Here is a 20575-nt window from a genome sequence, read left to right as displayed (position 1 = left end):
TGTATCTGAGGGGTGGGGGGGTTTATCTGTTCGAGAAGCGCATCCCAAAGCGGGCGCCAATGCCACGAACATGCATGCGAGATCTGATTCGGCGGCTAAACATGACCATCATGTGGCGACTTCGGATCTGACCGGATTCAAGCGACCCAAGCCTTGAAACGCGCAAGGAGGACTAGTTTTCGTAGCGTTTTTCACAATCCCAGCGGCCAGAATGCCTCGGAACCGGGCTTTTTCTGAGCCGGAGTACTCTGCGGAGTATTCGGCCGATTGCTCGGTGACCCTGCCCTCTGACCCCGGGCAGGCGGTGGGCCGCACCCACGAGGTGACGGTGCGTAGCTCGGGCTGCTGCCTGTGTCTGCCGCGGTTCATGCGTCTGACCTTCGCTCCAGAATCTCTGGAGAACTTGTACCAGACCTATTTCCGCCGGCAGCGGCACGAGACCCTGCTGGTGCTGGTGGTGTTCGCGGCCCTCTTCGACTGCTACGTCATTGTGATGTGCACTGTGCTTTACACCAGCGATAAACTGGCATCCGTGGCGGTGGCGTCGGTGGGGCTGCTGGCGGACGTTCTGCTGTACTTGCTGTGCCGGTACGGCCTCCTCCCCGACCGGGTGACCCGCCGCCTGGTGCCCTACGCCTTATGGGTGCTCATCGCGGCACAGATCTTCTGCTACCTAGGACTGAACTTTGCCCGCTTCCACCAGCCCAGCGATACGGTCGGCTGGCAGGCCTTTTTTAGCTTCTCCTTCTTTTTGTTGCTGCCGCTGCGGCTGACCCCTATAGTGCTGATCACATCTGTGTCCTGCGGCGTCCACACCCTGGTCCTGGGCGTCACTATTGCCCAGCAGCAGCAGGAGGACATTCAGGGGGCGGCTCTGGGACGACAGGTGAGGAGAACCGAGAGATGCCAGCGGATTTGAGAGTAAACACTCTTAAAAATAAAGGTTCTTTATTGGCGTTCCGTGAAGAACCTTTAACATCCATGGAATTTTTACCTGGATTTCCAAGGTTTTCACAGGGATGCCATCGAAGAACCATTTAGTTCCCCAAAGAACCTTTCAGTGAACAGTTCTTAAAAGAGAGAAAACCAAGAAACGTTTTTTTTTTCTTTCTTAGTGTGAAATCCACACCTTTCCACTGATTATGGAATTTTTCCTTTTAATAAATGTTCACTAGAGGCTTGGGGGACCCAAAATTGTTCCTAATTTAAAACATTCTACGCTACACTTTAAAAAATCATTTTCTTGGGATCAATAGCTCCATGAAGAACCTTTAACATCCATGGGATTTTTCCATACCACAAAATGTTCTTAAGGAAATCATGGTTTCTTTTAAGAACTGTTCACTAAAAGATTCTTTGTAGGACCCAAAATTGTTCTTTACTCTTAAAAATAAAGGTTCTTTATTGGCAATGGTGGTTCCGTGAAGAACATGGCATTATTCTATTCCATAAAAGATTCATTTTACACTCTTAAAAATAAAGGTTTCAAAAGGGGATTGTCACAGCGATGCCATAGAAGAACCATTTTGTTCCCCAAAGAACCTTTCAGTGAACAGTTCTTAAAAGAGAGAAAACCAAGAAACGTTTTTTTTTTTAGTGTGAAATTCACACCTTTCCACTGATCATGGATTTTTTCCTTTTAATAAATGTTCACTAGAGGCTTGGGGGACCCAAAATTGTTCCTAATTTAAAACATTCTACACTACACTTTAAAAAATATATTTTCTTGGGATCAATGGCTCCATGAAGAACCTTTCACATCCATGGGATTTTTCCATACCACAAAATGTTCTTAAGGAAATCATGGTTTCTTTTAAGAACTGTTCACTAAAAGATTCTTTGTAGGACCCAAAATTGTTCTTTACTCTTAAAAATAAAGGTTCTTTATTGGCGTTGATGGTTCCCGTGAAGAACCTTTAACATCCATCGACAAAAGATTCATTTTACACTCTTAAAAATAAAGGTTTCAAAAGGGGATTGTCACAGCGATGCCATAGAAGAACCATTTTGTTCCCCAAAGAACCTTTCAGTGAACCTTCAACATCTATGGATTTTTTCCTTTTAAGAAATGTGCACTGAAAAGTTCTTTGTAGGACCCAAAATTGTTCCTCTACACAAAAATAACCAATAGCTCCATGAAGAACCTTTAACATCCATGGAATTTTTCCATTCCACAAAAGATTATAAAACTAAAGGTTTTCACAGACATGCCATCCAAGAACCATTTAGTTCCCCAAAGACCCTTTCAGTGAACAGTTCTTAAAAGAGAGAAAACCAAGAAACGTTTTTTTTTTCTTAGTGTGAAGTCCACAAACTCTCTAAATAACCCTTTCCACTGCACTGCAGTTTCTACATTATGGAATTTTTCCTTTTAATAAATGTTCACTAGAGGCTTGGGGGACCCAAAATTGTTCCTAATTTAAAACATTCTACACTACACTTTAAAAAATATATTTTCTTGGGATCAATAGCTCCATGAAGAACCTTTAACATCCATGGAATTTTTCCATACCACAAAATGTTCTCAAGAAGACATGGTTCTTTTATGAACTGTTCATTGAAAGATTATTTGTGGGACCCAAAATTGTTCCCCAAAGGACCTTTCAGTGAACCATCAACAACTTTAACATCTATGGAATTTTTCCTTTTAAGAAATGTGCACTGAAAAGTTCTTTGTAGGACCCAAAATTGTCCCTCTACACTTAAAAAAATAATCAATGGTTCCATGAAGAACCTTTAACATCCATGGAATTTTTCCATACCACAAAAGAAAACCATTTTGTTCCCCAACGAACCTTACAGTTTTGACACCATCCACGGATTTTTTCCTTTCAGGAAGTGTTCACGGAAACGTTCTTTGTGGGATCCAAAATTGTTCTTTACTCTTAAAAATAAAGGTTCTTTATTGGCAATGATGGTTCCGTGAAGAACATGGCATTGTTCCATTCCACAAAAGATTCTTTATACACTCTTAAAAATAAAGATTTCAAAAAGGAGGTTTTCACAGTGGAACTATTTAGTTCCCCAAAGACCCTTTCAGTGAACAGTTCTTAAAAGAGAGAAAACCAAGAAACTTTTTTTTTCGTAGTGTGAAATCCACAAACTCTCTAAATAACCCTTTCCACTGCACTGCAGTTTCGACATTATGGAATTTTTCCTTTTAATAAATGTTCACTAGAGGCTTGGGGGACCCAAAATTGTTCCTAATTTAAAACATTCTACACTACACTTTAAAAAAGATATATTTTCTTGGGATCAATGGCTCCATGAAGAACCTTTAACATCCATGGAATTTTTCCATACCACAAAAGTTTCTTTATACACTTTTTAAAATAAAGGTTTCAAAAGGAGATTTTTAGCGATGCCATAGAAGAACAATTTTGTTCCCTAAAGAACCTTTCAGTGAACCATCAACAACTTTAACATCTATGGATTTTTTCCTTTTAAGAAATGTGCACTGAAAATTTCTTTGTGGAACCCAAAATTGTTCCTCTACACAAAAATAATCAATGGTTCCATGAAGAACCTTTAACATTCATGGGATTTTTCCATACCACAAAATGTTATTTAGATTTTCAAAATGTTCTTCACACTAAGAAAACTGTTTTGTTCCCCAAAGAACAATACAGTTTCGACACCATCCATGGAATTTTTCTTTTCAGGAAATGTTCACGGAAAGGTTCTTTGTGGGACCCAAAATTGTTCTTCTACACTCTAAAAAAATATTTTTCTTGGGATCAATAGCTCCATGAAGAACCTTTCACATCCATGGAATTTTTTCCATACCACAAAATGTTCTTAAGGAAATCATGGTTTCTTTTAAGAACTGTTCACTAAAAGATTCTTTGTAGGACCCAAAATTGTTCTTTACTCTTAAAAATAAAGGTTCTTTATTGGCAATGGTGGTTCCGTGAAGAACATGGCATTATCCTATTCCATAAAAGATTCATTTTACACTCTTAAAAATAAAGGTTCCAAAAGGGGATTGTCACAGCGATGCCATAGAAGAACCATTTTGTTCCCTAAAGAACCTTTCAGTGAACCATCAACAACTTTAAAATCTATGGAATTTTTCCTTTTAAGAAATGTGCACTGAAAGGTTCTTTGTGGAACCCAAAATTGTTCCTCTACAAAAAAAATAATCAATGGTTCCATGAAGAACCTTTAACATACATTGTGTTTTTCCATACCACAAAATGTTCTTTAGATTTTTAAAAGGTTCTTCACACTAAGAAAACCGTTTTGTTCCCCAAAGAATAATACAGTTTCGACACCATCCATGGAATTTTTCTTTCAGGAAATGTTCACAGAAAGGTTCTTTGTGGGACCCAAAATTGTTCTTTTACACTCTAAAAAAATAAAGGTTCTTTGGCATTGATGGTTCTGTGAAGAACATGGCATGATTCCATTCCACAAAAGATTAATTTTACACTCCTAAAAATCAAATTCAATTCAATTCAAAAGGAGAACCATTTTGTTCCCTGAAGGATCTTTCAGTGAACCTTCAACAACCTTAACATCTATGTAATTTTTCCTTTTAAGAAATGTGCACTGAAAAGTTCTTTGTAGGACCCATAATTGTTCCTCTACACTTAAAAAATAATCACTAAAATATAATCAATGGTTCCATGGAGAATCTTTAACATCCATTGAGATTTTTCCATACCACAAAATATTATTTAGGTTTTTGATTTTTCAATGTTCTTCACACTAAGAAAAACATGGTTCTTTTTAAGAATTGTTCACTGAAAGGTTCTTTGTGGGACCCAGAATTGTTTGTTCTGCACTTTTAAAAAACAAATATTCTTGGGATAAATGGTTCCATGAAGAACCTTTAACATCCATGGAATCTTTCCATTCCACAAAAGATTCTGTAAAGTGGATAAAGGTTCTTTAGATTTGTATTGTTTTTCACATCAAGAAAAACATAGTTCTTTTAACAAATGATCACTGAAAGATTCTTTGTGGGACCCAAAATTGTTCTTCACTAATAAAGGTTCTTTTTTGGCATTGATGGTTACATGAAGGACAATTAACAGCCATGGAAATTTTCCATTCCACAAAAGGAGGTTTTCACAGTGTTCCCCATTGAAGAACCATTTAGTTCCCCGAAGAACCTTTCAGTGAACAGTTAAACAGTTCAGTTCAGGGTAAAAACCCTTTTCCACTACACTAAATACAGTATCGACACCATCCATGGAATTTGTCCTTTTAAGAATTGTTCACTAAAAGTTCTTCGTGGGTCCCAAAATTGTTCTTCTACACTTTTTCTTGGGTTGAATGGTTCCATGGAACAACCATGGAATCTTTCCATTCCACAAAATGTTCTTTATATATAGGAAAAAAGGTTCTTTAGATTTTTAAATTGTTCTTCACATCAAGAAAAACATGGTTCTTTTAAGAAATGATCACTGCAAGATTCTTTGGGGAGTCAGAAATGGCTTTTCTATGGCATCAATGCAAAAACCCCTTCGGGAGCCTTTATTTTTAAGAGTGTAAATGAAGTGCCCATATCATCATCGCACAGCTCCCCTGAGGATTCTGATCAAAGTCTGAAGAAGTTGAATACAAATCTTTTCTAACAATATAAATCCTTACTATCACTATTTATTAATTTAATCTTGCTGAAAAAAGAAACAATCCATGAACAATTACCCTCGCACACCTGCAGGTAGTGGATATGAGTGCAGGAGAAAGGACCAAAAAAACTCAAAAGTCAAGAAAACAAACAAAAGAAAGTCCCCAAAAAATGCTTTATTTGCAAGGTTTCGGTCCCATGACCTTCATCAGGCACTTACACACTATTCAAAACACAGACACGTTTAAAAACAACTCATGGCCAATCACTGAGAAGATCCCACATCAGTGATTTCATACATCATTATATCATCATCATCATCATTTAAAAGGGGGATATTGAGAATTGTTCAATCATACATGTCAAAAGCATTACAAAAATGAACACTGTTAAAACTCACAGAGTGAGCGTACTATTTTTAATGCTTTTGACTTTCGTATGAGGAAACACTTCTCAAAATCCCCTTTTGTATGATGATGAGGATCTAATGAATGTCTGTAAGCGTGGTGTCATGGTGCCTGTCTGATGGCACTGCGGTCATAAGATGCTCGAAGGGGCCAGAAGGGCCGGCAGGTGGGTGTCCAGCCGAAGTGCTTCGCTCTTCTTACTCAGCAAGACTGTTTTTGGTACAAACTGCAGCCCCGAGAGACGCAACACAGAAAGCAGTTTATTATAATACATTACAGAGCAAAAACCTGAAGATCAACGCTTCACACTGGCATTATTGTGCAGTGCAGGAGCTTCTGTAGTGGAGGGATTCTCACCAAAGAAAATATTATTTTGTCCGCAAATTCTTATTACTGTAATGTAATTTTTTTGTTGAATATTATACATTTTAAACCAATATCATGGTAGTTTGTGATTATTTAATTTAAAACATTTTTTACAGTATTTTCTATTTACTTTTGTTTACAGTCACTTCTTTTTTATTGTTATATAACTAAATGATATATACTAACAGTCAGTATTTGGAATAATTAAAAATATCAAGCAGCACAACTTTTTTCAACATTGATAATAATCTTAAATGTTTCTTGAGCATTAAATCATCATATCTGAAGGATTTCTGAAGGATCATGTGACACTAAAGACTGGATTAATGATGCTGAAAATACAGCTTTGATCACAGGAATAAATTATACTTTACAATATATTCACAGAGAAACCAGCTCTATTAAATTGTTATAATATTTCACAATATTACTGTTTTTTTATTCTATTTTTGATCAAATATATTCAGACTTAGTGAGCATAAGATATGACATATTTATGCCCATTTTTATAAGATGTAAAATAAGTCTCTGATGTCCCCAAAAATTTGTGTGTGAAGTTTTAGGTCAAAATACCCCACAGAACATGTTTTATAACCTATGCCACTTTTGGAGGGTGAGCAAAAACACAGTTTTTGTGTGTGTTCCTTTAAATGCAAATGAGCTGGTGCTCCCTGCCTGTTCTGTCAAGAAGAGGGCGGAGCTTCAAGAGTGCAACAACAGAACTATCAGAAACTAACGGTGTTCAGTTCGAATTGTCGGACAATAATGCCTACAGAGCCAGAGAATATCTGTTGCATGGAGATAGAGCATGATAGAGCAGGTATAGTTTAGTTCAAATGACGGTTATAACCATAGACTGTAAACAAATATGGACGTAGTGTCCGTGGCGTCACCTATAGGATTCTGAAGAGCAGTTTTGAAGCGTAAAGTCGGGTCGAGCTGGCCGTTGCCATCTTGACAGGACGTGGGCGGAGCTGAGGTGACATGATGACTAACAGACAGCAGACAAACGACAATCCACCTGTCACTCAAAGTGGCCACGCCCTTAATTATGCAGAACTTTAATGCTTTATATAATGTAAATGAATGAGTTATAAAATAATTCACCCCCCTCACAGTCGTCATGAAGGGCAAAATTAGCCGTATAGACCAAAAGCACAATGTGTCCCAGACTGTAAACATGTGTTCTTCTGCTGTAAAGTTGGGCATTTTAACATGAGCTCAATGAGATTCTGCTCCTTCTGGAGCCTGCAGTTTTAGTCACTTCCGTATTGGCTTCAAGAGAAACTGCGGGAGGTTGCCGCTTGGTTAAAACTGATGTTGCCATCTTGCTTTTATCCACTATTAGCATGGGCGTCGGAACAATTGTGTGTGGGTGGGACAAGACCTTTTTACGACCAATGATATTGGACGCACTCACTTTTACTGTCTCTAATTCAGCGTATGTCTGTTTACCTACCCCTAACTGATAAACACTTATCGTTAAACACATGTTAAGGCCTGTTCACACCGGGACGATTTTCGCACGTGTTTATCGCCGACGTTTAACGCCTCGGGACTAAACAATGGGCGCCAATGTGAGTGTTCACACCGACGCGCAAAACGCCAGGCGTAAAAGCGTCATTTTTAAAAAAACGTTTTTTTATTTTGACGCGGCGCGTAAAAAACTGTCCGACCAATGAGATCGGCGCTTTTGTTCACGTGCCTGGAGCTGCTGAAGTGACAGTAAAACACGACTTGGTGGCGCTCAAGCACAAAACGGTCTTGCCGAGCACACATTGATACGACAAAGAAGTAGTAAGTAGACAAAGAAGAAGATGAACTGCTAATGCTGCTTGCCAGTTAGCAAAAAGTGTGTGAATGGTTTTGTCCATATACATAATATGTCTATGGTTTTGGCAAGCATGTAAATACTGTCTCTCTTCTACTTCTGTGTGACAAGCGAGTGTCAGAGGCTTAAAGTGCCGCAGCACCATCTTGTGTACCGGGAGCGCAACGACTGAATGTGCACGTTCACTCGCGCAGCGCCAGTGAAAATCGCTTGGGTGTGAACACTCAAGACGCGCCGAAAAACGGCACGAAAAACGCTGGCGATAAGCGCGCACGATATTCGTCCCGGTGTGTACAGGCCTTTAGACGCTTTATTTCTAATATCTTCTTCATTTTTATGATGGGAAAGGGAGTAGAGGTAGAGCGAGTTCGGCAAAATGTGGATTCGAACCTCAGGTTGTTTTGCGTCAAATCTTTCTGCCAGGTGCTTTACCCCTACACTATTGCCAATGTAAATGATTCAGTGTTTTCCGTAATTTTGTCTGGCCCAAACTAGGGGTTAAGTAAGCAAGGCAGTATATTTGTACTTAATGTAAATGGCATCTACTACAGTAACATTTTTTGGGAGAGGACCCAGCCACAATTGTTTTGCTTCCGACGACCATGACTATTAGTACAAGCATGTTGTAGCGGACCCCGTCCGCATGATGGCCAAAACTGATGAGTTTTATAAAGTTTATCGTTCATCACACAAAAGATTAAACATCTGTTTTCACTCTGTGTATGAACTGTGTATTAAAGTCTTGTCCATAAACTCTCTCCCTTGCATTATCATCAACATACACCACAAATTACACAAAAACACTCCTTACAACTAACAGTAAACAAATATACAGACCTTATGCCTTTTCAGGGGGTGCTTGATAAACTGATACACTTTATATTCTTAAAACAACTCAGATAAAGCATTATAAAGTGTGCACTCTCCCTTAAATTACTGTCGCTCCGGAGACTGTAAGCTGGATCACCAATTGCTGGTACTGATCCATCCATGAGCTTGAACTTTTAAGCAAAATCTGCCTTAAATTGTCCCTCGTTCATATATATATACCGTATACAGTATAATACAGCTTAGACGCTCAAGAAGGGTTGTGTAAGGACACTGTGGATGCGTGTCGTGATTGTGCTCTTCTGTCTTGCAGCTGCTGGCCAACATTGTGATCTACTTATGTGCCATCACAGTGGGCGTCATGTCGTATTACATGGCCGACCGCAAACACCGCAAGGCCTTTCTAGAGGCCCGGCAGTCGCTGGAGGTCAAGCTGAACCTGGAGGAGCAAAGTCAGCAGCAGGTGAGACAACAACAAGGATTCTTTTATGCTGAGCGATCGGTTCCTTCACTAAGAGATGCTCATCTGATGAACTATGCAGCATTTCCTGTTTTGCTTATTTGGTTGATTTTTTTGTCTCAAGATTCAGTCACATTAGCATAATTTCGGAGAAATGTCACAGGGAAAGGGTTTTTTTATCAATAGTGTAGTGATGTATGAAGGGCTGGATATTGACACAAATTTCACGATTCTATACACAAGCTTTTAGTTCGAATAGATTATGATTTCGAATCAATTCAATATTGATTTTTGTGGATATATATCACACAGTAAAATGGCAAATCTCTCAACTAATGCTGTAAACTATACATAGGTGTCATATCACTATAATATTGAAGGTTACAATTAACTTATTTATATACAAACACTTAAATTATGTTTTTTTTATAATAATAAAGTTATAGTAATACATTTACAATTACATAATCATATTTCTACTCCAATTTGTTTTTTGAAATATGAACATTTAAATGGTGGCTGTCATAAAAAACTTTGATTTATTCAAAGATGCATTAAATATTGAAGAACATTGGAAAAATTATTATAAATTTGTAACATGGTGCATATATTTATCACAATGCTCCTCTTTAGAGTTAATTTTTCCTGCTCACTAATGAGTTTATGGTCACAGGATCTGGTTTTTCTGAGGTAAATGTGACGTCACGTGACATTGTTCACAAGCTGTTTTACTGACGTCTGTCTGCGGTTGAAACACTGAGCGATCACATGTGATGTGATATGGATTTCGGTAAATCTTTTAACATACATTAAGATGTACATTCTAGAGGGTGACGCGGGAGTGGATTTTCAAACTCTCCCACAAAAAAACTGGGGGAAAATCCCATCCCGTCCCAATCCCAGAAGAACGACTCCCGTTCTCTCCCACTCCCGTGTTGTGTTTTTTTGGCCGGAATTCTTCAGTTACAGTAAAAAATTCAGTACAGATCACAGCATGCCCACTTAGTTGAATAAAAACCCAAAATGTCGTTTTTTTTACTTTATTGAACTGAAAGCCAGTTTAAACAATGCACACACATTCAATTCCATGTAAATCATCTATGCAAACACACACACACACACACACACAGCGTTTTCACACCATCTTTTTGGTTACTTCAGACTGCCCAGAAATGTCGGTGTGCACAACTGAGGTATCATTTTCTGACAGTAGTCGTTGCAGCGTGGCTTTCATGTCTGACCCCGTTTCAAGTAGTAGATATAATCAAATGTTTATTTTAAAGCACTGAATCGCTATTGAATCACGATTCATTCGATTCTTAGCATTTAAAATCGAGTATCAACCAAAATCAACGATTCAAAAATACATGTTTCAAGATCGATGCATATGCATCGTAAGGATTTGTAATCGATGCATCGAGAAAATGAGTGAATCGCTACACTAGGGTTAGGCGATGTCTCCTAAATTGGCAGTTGACGATGTTTACAGTAAAACATCGTGATTGACGATGATATCATCGTTTTTTTTATTAATACAAATATATAATTTACTATATCTGCATTTTACCATCTCTTTACATAAATACTATTTTCTACTTAAAAACTATATAATTTCGTTATTTTTCTAACCCAAATAATGACTCATCTGCGCTAGGTTGCACGTGAGGGAAAAAAGTAGCTTCTTTCCACTTAAGAAGAATTGTGCACTTTTTATTTTAATATATCTCTTTACATAAATACCATTTTCTACTTCAAAACTATAATTTTGTCAGTGATTTGTATGGTAATGCTGTTTTACGTGAATAATACAGAGTGAAGCACAAAGCTTTGTTTACAAAGGAAATAAATTCGCAGCCATGAATGGATTCATGCCGAATGAGAGGGGTAGGCTGAGCCCAATTTAAGATTCTTTATTCTGTTTTGCGATTTCCGTGAATTTTAACAATAGGCCTAACGTTAGTCAATTTTATCCCACATGGACATACATCTCGTTTCTTTTCTCAAATCTTCACTCGCGTCGCACCCATTTCGCAGGGAATTATAAACGTTTCTTCCTTTCGTTTGTTTATAACAGAGGTGGACAAAGTACACAACTCTATTACTTGAGTAAAAGTAAAAGTACTACTGGTCAAATATTACTCCGTTACAAGTGAAAGTTCTAAAAACTGATTTTTACTTAAGTAAAAGTACAGAAGTATTTGTTTTTAAAAGTACTTAAGTATCAAAAGTACATTTCCTTTTTTATGTCAATGAATTATTTTATTATTGTTGCATTGTTGTATAAATGCACATTATGGCACCATGGTGGTTTAGGCCAGTCAGTGATGCTCCATCCGACATGCTTGCCTACGACTACCTTAAACTAATTTCTTTAAATTTGTATAGAGCGTTATAACTTTTATACAAGTATTGAAATTTTCAATTTCTTGTATAAAAGTTTACAAATCTGCTGTCACTTTAAGGCTGAATGCATGGATCCAATACACTGATACGCATCCGATATTCTCCCAACTGTTTACTCTTCTCTTTCTCCCAGACATTTACATTTTTGAACATTTTATGAGACATGCATCAAAGTGTATGCCAACTAAACTAATCTTTAATCTTTTGAGAAAACTGAAACATACTTTTTAAGTATAGCCAAGGAACCGTCTTCCATTTTTCTGTAAACTGATCAGTGAAAAAAAAAAGTTGGGAAACTTCACATGACGCTATACAAGAGTGATTACTGATAGGCTGTCTGCAAAAAAAAAAAAAAAAAAAAAACAACTTTTAAAGAAGAAACAATTCATCCACTGACTTTTACATCTGCTACAGAAACGACTTTCGACTTTGAGGACCTTGATAGAAATTTAGTGGAGTAAAAAGTACGATATTTGTCTTTCAAATGTAGTGAAGTTAAAGTAAAAGTATCCCTAAAAAATAATACTTCAGTAAAGTACAGATACTCAAAAAGTGTACTTAAGTAAAGTACTCAAGTAAATGTACTTTGTTACTGTCTAATAATAATTAAGTCTAATATACCCATTCACATCCTTTACTGTGGGAAAGTAGAAAAACATTGTAGGACGAATAGGCTACCTTTTTACTTAATTTTATTTAACACAATTTGTGCTTGTTATTACCTAGACTTGGTAAGGCACGTCAAGTTTATTTGAATAGCGCATTTCACACACACAGGCCATTTTACTTTCGTTTTCTCTGGCAGTGAATAATCAAACATAGCTTAAATGTCTTTACCCTGTGGAAGAAAAAATACGCTCTTCAGAACTTTTACAACAAGTGTTGCTTTGCAAGATCATGAGAGAACATGAAGACGAAGATATTTGAGAAGGTGTCTATCCAGCTCGTGTTTCATCTCGCGCAGAGCAGAGGGGACGCATCATTGAGGGGAATTTTTTTTTCTTTAGGTTACCATTATTTACTGATAATTGTTTAAATATTTAACAGGCTGTGGTGTGTTGTTTCACTGACGGAAGCGCTGAAAGAAACACGCATGCTTGAAATGGATGTTTGAGCCTCGTTTATTATTTCAAAATGTAGGCTATATCTGGCATAGACTACAGTATTTAAAATAGAATATATGTATTAGTTATATTCTCAATTTAATTTTCAGGGCAATCCCTGTAAAGTTTTTAACTGTAGAAAAGGATTTAGTGTGCTTCGCACTCACAACAAGACTCGCAATGGGGGGCGTGGCATCTCTATCGTGATGTCAGTCAGCCATCATCGTCCATCGGCACAACCCTACGCTACACCCCTACGTGGACCACTATTGAAAATACTCGTGATAATTCGCCAAACAATGAATTTGTGCACTTTTATTGTGCACTAATGACATATTTTCGTAATGTTATATAAAAGTACTAACTTGCTTTTGTTGATGACCTGGTTTGTTTTTCTGTGATGTCATAATATATAGCCCCGCCCACAGTGAAACCTCATTGGCCTAAAATCCCACCCTTCAAAACTTTATTAACTTTACCTTCAAAACAATATTAATGCTGCCTTCTCGTGCTATCAGAATTGTCGTAAATACGAGTTTCCTAAGTAAAAAATTGGACTTTGAACGCCCTATCAAGTCGTATTTCCCACTGGGAAGTTCAGGGATAATTTTGATACCGACTTCGCGGGAACAGAAGTTCGGCAAACTTTGAACATTGTAGAGGGAGAACGATTGCAGCTGTGACCGCTATTCTTTACTGGTTTTGTTCTTAACCGCTACATCGCCTTGTCTAGTCATTAAAGTGCATATTTACATACATGAGCAATGATTTGAAGCATATTGTATGTATTATATGCAGCAAAAATAGCCTGTATTTGACCGAATAAGTCCGAATCTAGACATTGAGGTGAATGTTTGCCAATAAATATCATTTTGGCTTTAATAAGATCTTCCCAATGAATAGGGCAGAATAAATCCTGTGTCGTCCATGATTCCTGTTCTTTTCGACAACAAAGCATTTGAATGCGACGAGCTTGTAATCACGACTTCAGAAGTGGGAAGTCGGAAATTTCCAAGGCAGGATACGCATCTGACATGTTCTGATTGGCTGCGATTGTGTGAGGTCATGCAGGATTTTCAGGTTTTTCTGAGGATAGAGAATTGCTTTATGTATGTGTGTTCAGATTCAGCAGGCAGTTCATCACTTACAGAGCAAACAGTTCCTATTAGGGGAAAGTTGAGAAGGAAAATAGGTGTGTGTGTGTGTGTGTGAGAGAGAGAGAGAGTGCAAAACAGGCCGATAAGAAGCATATGAGGAGAAACTCCCTGAATACTAATAGAGAAGCAGGGGCTGCTGGGAGACGGGGTCTGCCAGCCAATCAAGGAGCATCCGGCTACAGCAGGTTACCATGGCGACCAACCTCCTGAGACGATGTCAGCTGTAATCACACTAGCGACTCCCTCCTCTTGATCCCTTCCAACCTTTATCTTCTTTTATTGTCACACTCTCGGGTGAATATACTGACCTGATATGTTGTCAGCTGCCTCCTCTATTCATGTGTGTGTGTGTGTGTGTGTGTGTGTAGGAGTGGTAGAATGTGTTGGAGGAGACGCGGCAGTGCGTGGGTGTGTGTGCGCTAAAGGGCTCTGCGTTGTCCTGCTTGTCGTGTCAGAGTTGTGTCACATCGATGCCTCTGGGTTGACTGTAGTCAAAGCAAAGCGGCTCATTGATCAGTTGTGAAATATGTTTGTGACTGAAATCCCAGACTGAGAGTGGACATGTTAACAGGTTTCCATCTGGTGTATCAGTTCCTGGTCAAGGAACATATTTGACCAATACATTTCCATATATTTTTGTGTATGTTTTCCCCACTCTGCATTTCCTTAAAGGGATTTTTCAGCCAAAAATGAAAATTAGCCTATGATTTACTTCCTCGGTGTGTATGACATTCTTCTTTCAGACGAACACAATCAGAGTTATATTAAAAATGTCCAGGCTAATCCACGCTTTATAATGGCAGCGAATTGTGGGGTCATTTTTTAATGTCCATAAAAGTGCATCTATCCATCATATAAATCGTCGCTACCCGATGAAACTCACGTATGTCCAAAACGGTTAATTTTCAGGAAGTGAAAAAAACACCGGATTTCAAAAGCAGTTGAATGTAGCGTTGTCATACTTGGTACGGCATCTTTACATGTAACCATATTCTTGCCAGTGTAATGATATAATCCACATTTGACCAAAATTGAGTTTAAATGGACATACGTGCATATTTTTCAGTAACGGTGGTCGATACGCGTTCTTCCGATCATTAATTAGAATGGCCAAGTCGCGTTTCATATTGACAGAGGAATATGCTCAGTTTATTAAATAGCCTACGTCTTAGTTTATTAAATACGCTTGGTTTATTTAATATTAATTATAAATTTATTAAATGTCTCTTGCAAACTATGAAGGGCCAATGAATCAATACACTGACATGGTAAAGCTAGACAGATACTTTGTTTGTACAGTCCTACCGTGATTTTGTCACTCCTAGACGTACGTCTGGCGTCAGGGGGGAAACGTTTACCTCGATGAAGGAAAGTCATTGTCTCGCCAGGCTATGTTTCACGAGACCGGCGAGATGCTTTCACAGGGCGGGAGATACGAGGCGTGATTGACAGCTTTGACACCAAATGGATATACGTGAAAATCAGATGACATGATTTCACAACTTTTCATTGGCCATTTAGATATGTGAAGCATACTGTATACGGAAATGAACATGGACATTCAATCCGTCGAAAAATCTCAAAATCGGCAAAATGGACATACGTGGTTTTCATCGGACAGCGACGAACTGCTCCACACGGTTAATAAAGGCCTTCTGAAGCATTTGTGTAAGAAAAATATCCAAATTTAAAACTTTATAGACTAAAATAACTAGCTTCCGGCGGTCAGCGGTAGCAAGTCGACTTGCACTAAAAGAGTATTTTTCAACTAATTTTCATTTTTGGGTGAACTAACCCTTTAAGCTTTGAATGTATATGTAGATTTATTGCTATTTTTGTGGCTTTTAGTCCATGTCTGTTTATACATTGTTGGAATTTTAGCGATTCAGATTCCAGTTCTGCTAATTGATTCCAATTCTTATCAATTCCCAGTTTTGATTCCAATGAAGTCGAACATTTAGATATTAAACGTATTTGTTCTGTCTTTTTTCAAAACATTCTGTTGCAGGTGAATACCATGAACAAAAATCTGCAGACTAAAAACAACTAATAAACTACTAGACTAACAACCATTGCTGTGTAATAATCAAGGAACTTTGAGCCGTACCATGAGTGCACCGGCGCAATGATATTACACAGCGCCTGAAAATAGGCTAACTTCTGTCAACATAACCAACGTGACAACCTGCTTGCACAGGGAGCGTGCTGGGGACTATTTTCAGCCACTGTGTAATATCACTGCTCTTGTGGTAAGGCTCAAAGTTCCTTGATTATTACGCAGGAATGAGAGTATAGTTCCTAGCCATATCAGCCTAGAAAATCACAACTTTTCATTTTCCGTTGGTCTTAGTAAACGATGTAACTACAGAAGTGTCAAGTTTTAAATAGGAAAAATATTGAACGTCTTTGGTCATGTTTGAGCTGATGCTTTTTGTTATGCTAACGGTCTAATCAGATTCAATGATCTATGCTAAACTATGCCCAAAGTGCTACATGATGACAGAAGGCGTGTTCCTTTAACCCTTAAATGCATGACTGTTTCGCCAAACATTCTTACATATTCGGGTCTTTAGCGACCCGGATCTATATCTAACATGGATAGATCTATACCTGTCGCGATAATATACAACCCCAAATCAGAAAAAGTTGGGACAGTATGGAAAACGCAAATAAATAAAAAAGAAGTGATTTCTAAATTTACTTTACTTTCTAAATTTCACCTTGTATTTCATTGCAGACAATATGAACACAAAATATTTCATGTTTTGTCTGGTCAACTTCATGTCATTTGTAAATATGCATCCTTTCCTGTCATTCAGACCTGCAACACATTTCAAAAAAAGTTGGGACAGTAAAGCATTTACCACTTTGTAATGTTGCAATTCCTTTTCACAACACTTAAAAGACGTTTAGGGACTGAAGACACCAAGTGATGAAGTGTTTCAGGTGTAATTTTGTCCCATTCTTCCTGCAAACAAGTCTTAAGGTGGGCAACAGTACGGGGTCTTCGTTGTCCACACATTCTCTATTGGAGACAGGTCGGGACTGCAGGCAGGCCAGTCAAGTACCCGTACCCTCTTCCTCCGCAGCCAGGACTTTGTAATGTGTTCAGAATGTGGTTTTGCATTGTCTTGTTGAAATATGCATGGACGTCCCTGGAAAAGATGTCTTCTTGAAGGCAGCATATTATGCTCCAAAATCTCTATGTACTTTTCAGCATTAATGGTGCCTTCACAGAAGCAACAAGCAGACTTGTTGCTGGTAACAGTCTGGATGATCCTTTTCTTCTTTGGTCCGGAGCACACGGCGTCCATTCATCCCAAAAAATACCTGAAATACTGATTCATCTGACCACAGTACACGTTTCCACTGTGTGATGGTCCATCCCAGATGCCTCCGAGTCCAGAGAAGTCGACGGCGCTTCTGGACACTGTTAACATAGGCTTCCTTTTGGCACAGTACAGTTTTAACTGGCATTTGTGGATGTAACTACGTATTGTGGTACTTGACAAAGGTTTGCCAAAGTAGTCCTGAGCCCATGTGGTGATATGGCTTATAGATGAATGACGATTCTTGATGCAGTGCCGCCTGAGGGATCGGAGATCACGGTTGTTCAGCTTAGGCTTGCGCCCTTGTCCTTTACGCACTGAAATTCCTCCAGATTCCTTGAATCTTTTAATTATGTTATGCACTGTTGAATGTGAAATATCCAAATCTCTTCCTATCTTTCTTTGAGGAACATTGTTTTTAAACATTTCAATATTTTTCTCACGTATCCTAAAGGATTAGACCTTTCTTGGATGCTGCTTTTGTACCAAATCATAATTACAATCACCTGTTGACATCACCTGTTTCAAATCACATCATTATTTAACCATTTTACCTTTTCTTGAACTTTTTTTGAAATGTGTTGCCGGTCTGAATGACAGGAAAGGATGCATATTTACAAATGACATGAAGTTGACCAGACAAAACGTGAAATATTTTGTGTTCATATTGTCTGCAATGAAATACAAGTCAAAGTAAATTTAGAAATCACTTCTTTTTATTTTTATTTGCGTTTTCCATACTGTCCCAACTTTTTCTGATTTGGGGTTGTATAAAACTCCTGATGTTAGAGCAACAATTACAGAAGAATAAAATAAAGCATATTTCGTTACCTTTTGGAGCTTGGAAGGGTTCAGTTTGAGCAGATCGTCAGAACTCATTTCCCAGTACATTCTGCATCTGGCTCAAATTCACCATCTCACGCATATTCTCAAAACTCATTTTCAATGTCTTGAAAATAAATATTTTGATCACTGACAGCTTCCTTCACCAGATCCATCATCAAGTTTTTATTATAATTTATTTTATTTTAAGATTATATATTATTGTTTCGTTTTCTGTCTGAGGTACTATGAGTGAAACGTAGCTTCATCATTGTGTATCAGACATTGCCACCTTGTGGAATAAAGGTGAATTGCACTTATTTTGCCATTATAGATTAATTTATTATTGTGCAGGGAAAGAAATGCGTACAATCTTAGCGACCCTATACAATTTTGACAAAAAACTAGTGGAAAAACAGGCATTCAATTATAAAAAATTTTTTTTTTGGAATACTAAGAAGGTTGAAATTTTTTGAGGAATATTAAGAAGGTTGATGTCTAACTTTAAAAAAATGAATGAGGAGGAGGGTTGTGAATGACGTCTCGGGTCTCTAAAGACCTGAGGTATGCATTCAAGGGTTAAACGAACAGCATTTATTTGAAATATAATTCATTTCATTATGTAATACATTTATTTATTGTCACTTTTAATCAATTTAACGTGTCCTTGTTGAATAAAAGTTTAATAAAAAAAAATATCTGTATATTTTTGAGGGCCTGGGACAATATACCTGGCCCAAACAGAGTTGTTAATGAGTACTAAACAAACCTGCAAAGATGGTTTATGTGCAGAACCAATCTGCAGATGCATATTTACATTAACAAATACACAAGACTGTTATGTTCGTTGTTCCTCCTCGTACAGGAGCGTCTCCTGCTGTCCATCTTGCCCAAGCACATCGCAGACGAGATGCTTCAGGACATGAAGAAGGAAGCCAGTCAGAAAGAGATGCAGCAGTTCAACACGATGTACATGTATCGGCATGAGAACGTCAGGTGAGTTTGTGGCAGTGTTTCAGTAAATGAAAGCTTGATGCAGATTGTTTCTAAAAGGAGCCTTTACCGTGTGTGTGTGTGTTGCAGTATTCTGTTCGCAGACATCGTGGGCTTCACACAGCTGTCCTCGTCCTGTAGTGCGCAGGAGTTGGTCAAGTTGCTCAACGAATTGTTTGCCCGTTTCGACAAGCTAGCAGCTGTGAGTTACTGTTATCTGTATGCATGCCTTTCAGTGTACTTTTAGTAAAGTTCACGAGAATAAATCATTTTTTGTGTCTTCTGATTTTAAGCTATTCATATAGAGTGCAACTGTAGAGTAAAAATCATATTCATTTTCTCCATGGAGATCTTGATTTTATGGCTTCTGTAGAACATCTGCATTAATCAACATTAATAATATCAGTCAGCATATCAGAATGATTTCTGAAGGATCATGTGACACTGAAGACTGGAGTAATGATGCTGAAAATACAGTGTTGATCACAGGAATAAATTACATTTAGCAATATATTACAATAGAAAACAGTTCAATTATAATAATATTTCACAATAGTGTGTGCACGGCTTATCCGATCAAACGAATGCCAGCATTGAAAGTGCGAGAGTTTCAGTGACATTACTACATTAAACGACTATATATAATGTTGAATATAATGTATAAATATAGCTGCAAGCAGCCATTACCGGTGCCAAGGGCAAAGAAGAAGACAAGACATGCCAAAATGGCTGGTGGTGTCAGATCAACTGCAGCAATGAGCAATTAAACACATTTTAAGATGATTTTAGGCAAAAAAAGGCTGAAAAATGCATTGAATTTCATCTTTTGTTCTATTATAGCACCTAGTGTCCTCGGACTGAGCCCATACATGTGTGTGTCAATTTTGGTGAAAATATCTAATTTAGTTTTGTATTTATAGACATTTATATGAAAAAACACGTAAAAAATGACTGACACTTGACTTTGATTGGATTTTACTACCCTTTACTATCAATATTTTGACATTTGGGTAATAGTGTGTAGCTATCGACCTATGTTTCCAAGCTTCTGACGCTGGTTTCGCCTCGATCAGACTAGCATTTTCGAAGATATCAGCTAATGTTTTTTAAGCGCTAAATTACAACGCTGCACAAACCATATGCCGAAACCTGGCAAGTCTGGTATCGTTGGACTCGGCAAGGATTCAGGAGACAAAAATTTCCTCCCATTAAAAAAAGTCAAGTTCACCCAAAGTTATAAGCATTTGAAAAAAAAAATCCACTAGGTGGCGCTGTTTTGAAACTTTTCAGGCTCTTTC

General features: G+C 37.9%; 1 protein-coding gene across 2 annotated transcripts in view; it reads left to right on the top strand.

The window, feature by feature from the left end:
- Positions 1-211: 211 nt before the first annotated feature.
- The window catches only part of adcy3a (adenylate cyclase 3a), a gene marked incomplete at its 5' end in the record, with an annotated part of 63128 nt that continues 42764 nt past the window's right edge, over positions 212-20575 (top strand). For both annotated transcript variants that reach the window (XM_079836160.1, XM_079836159.1), the window contains 4 exons: positions 212-886; positions 9324-9473; positions 19150-19280; positions 19368-19479. In XM_079836160.1, the coding sequence (XP_079692286.1) occupies positions 212-886; positions 9324-9473; positions 19150-19280; positions 19368-19479 (1068 nt within the window). The remainder of the gene's footprint in view (positions 887-9323; positions 9474-19149; positions 19281-19367; positions 19480-20575) is intronic.

This window comes from Gobio gobio (assembly GCF_949357685.1).
Source record: "Gobio gobio genome assembly, chromosome: 15".
NCBI classification, from domain to species: Eukaryota; Metazoa; Chordata; class Actinopteri; order Cypriniformes; family Gobionidae; genus Gobio; species Gobio gobio.
Note: the sequence above shows the minus strand (reverse complement) of the source record. Positions and strands in the feature narration are given on the sequence as shown.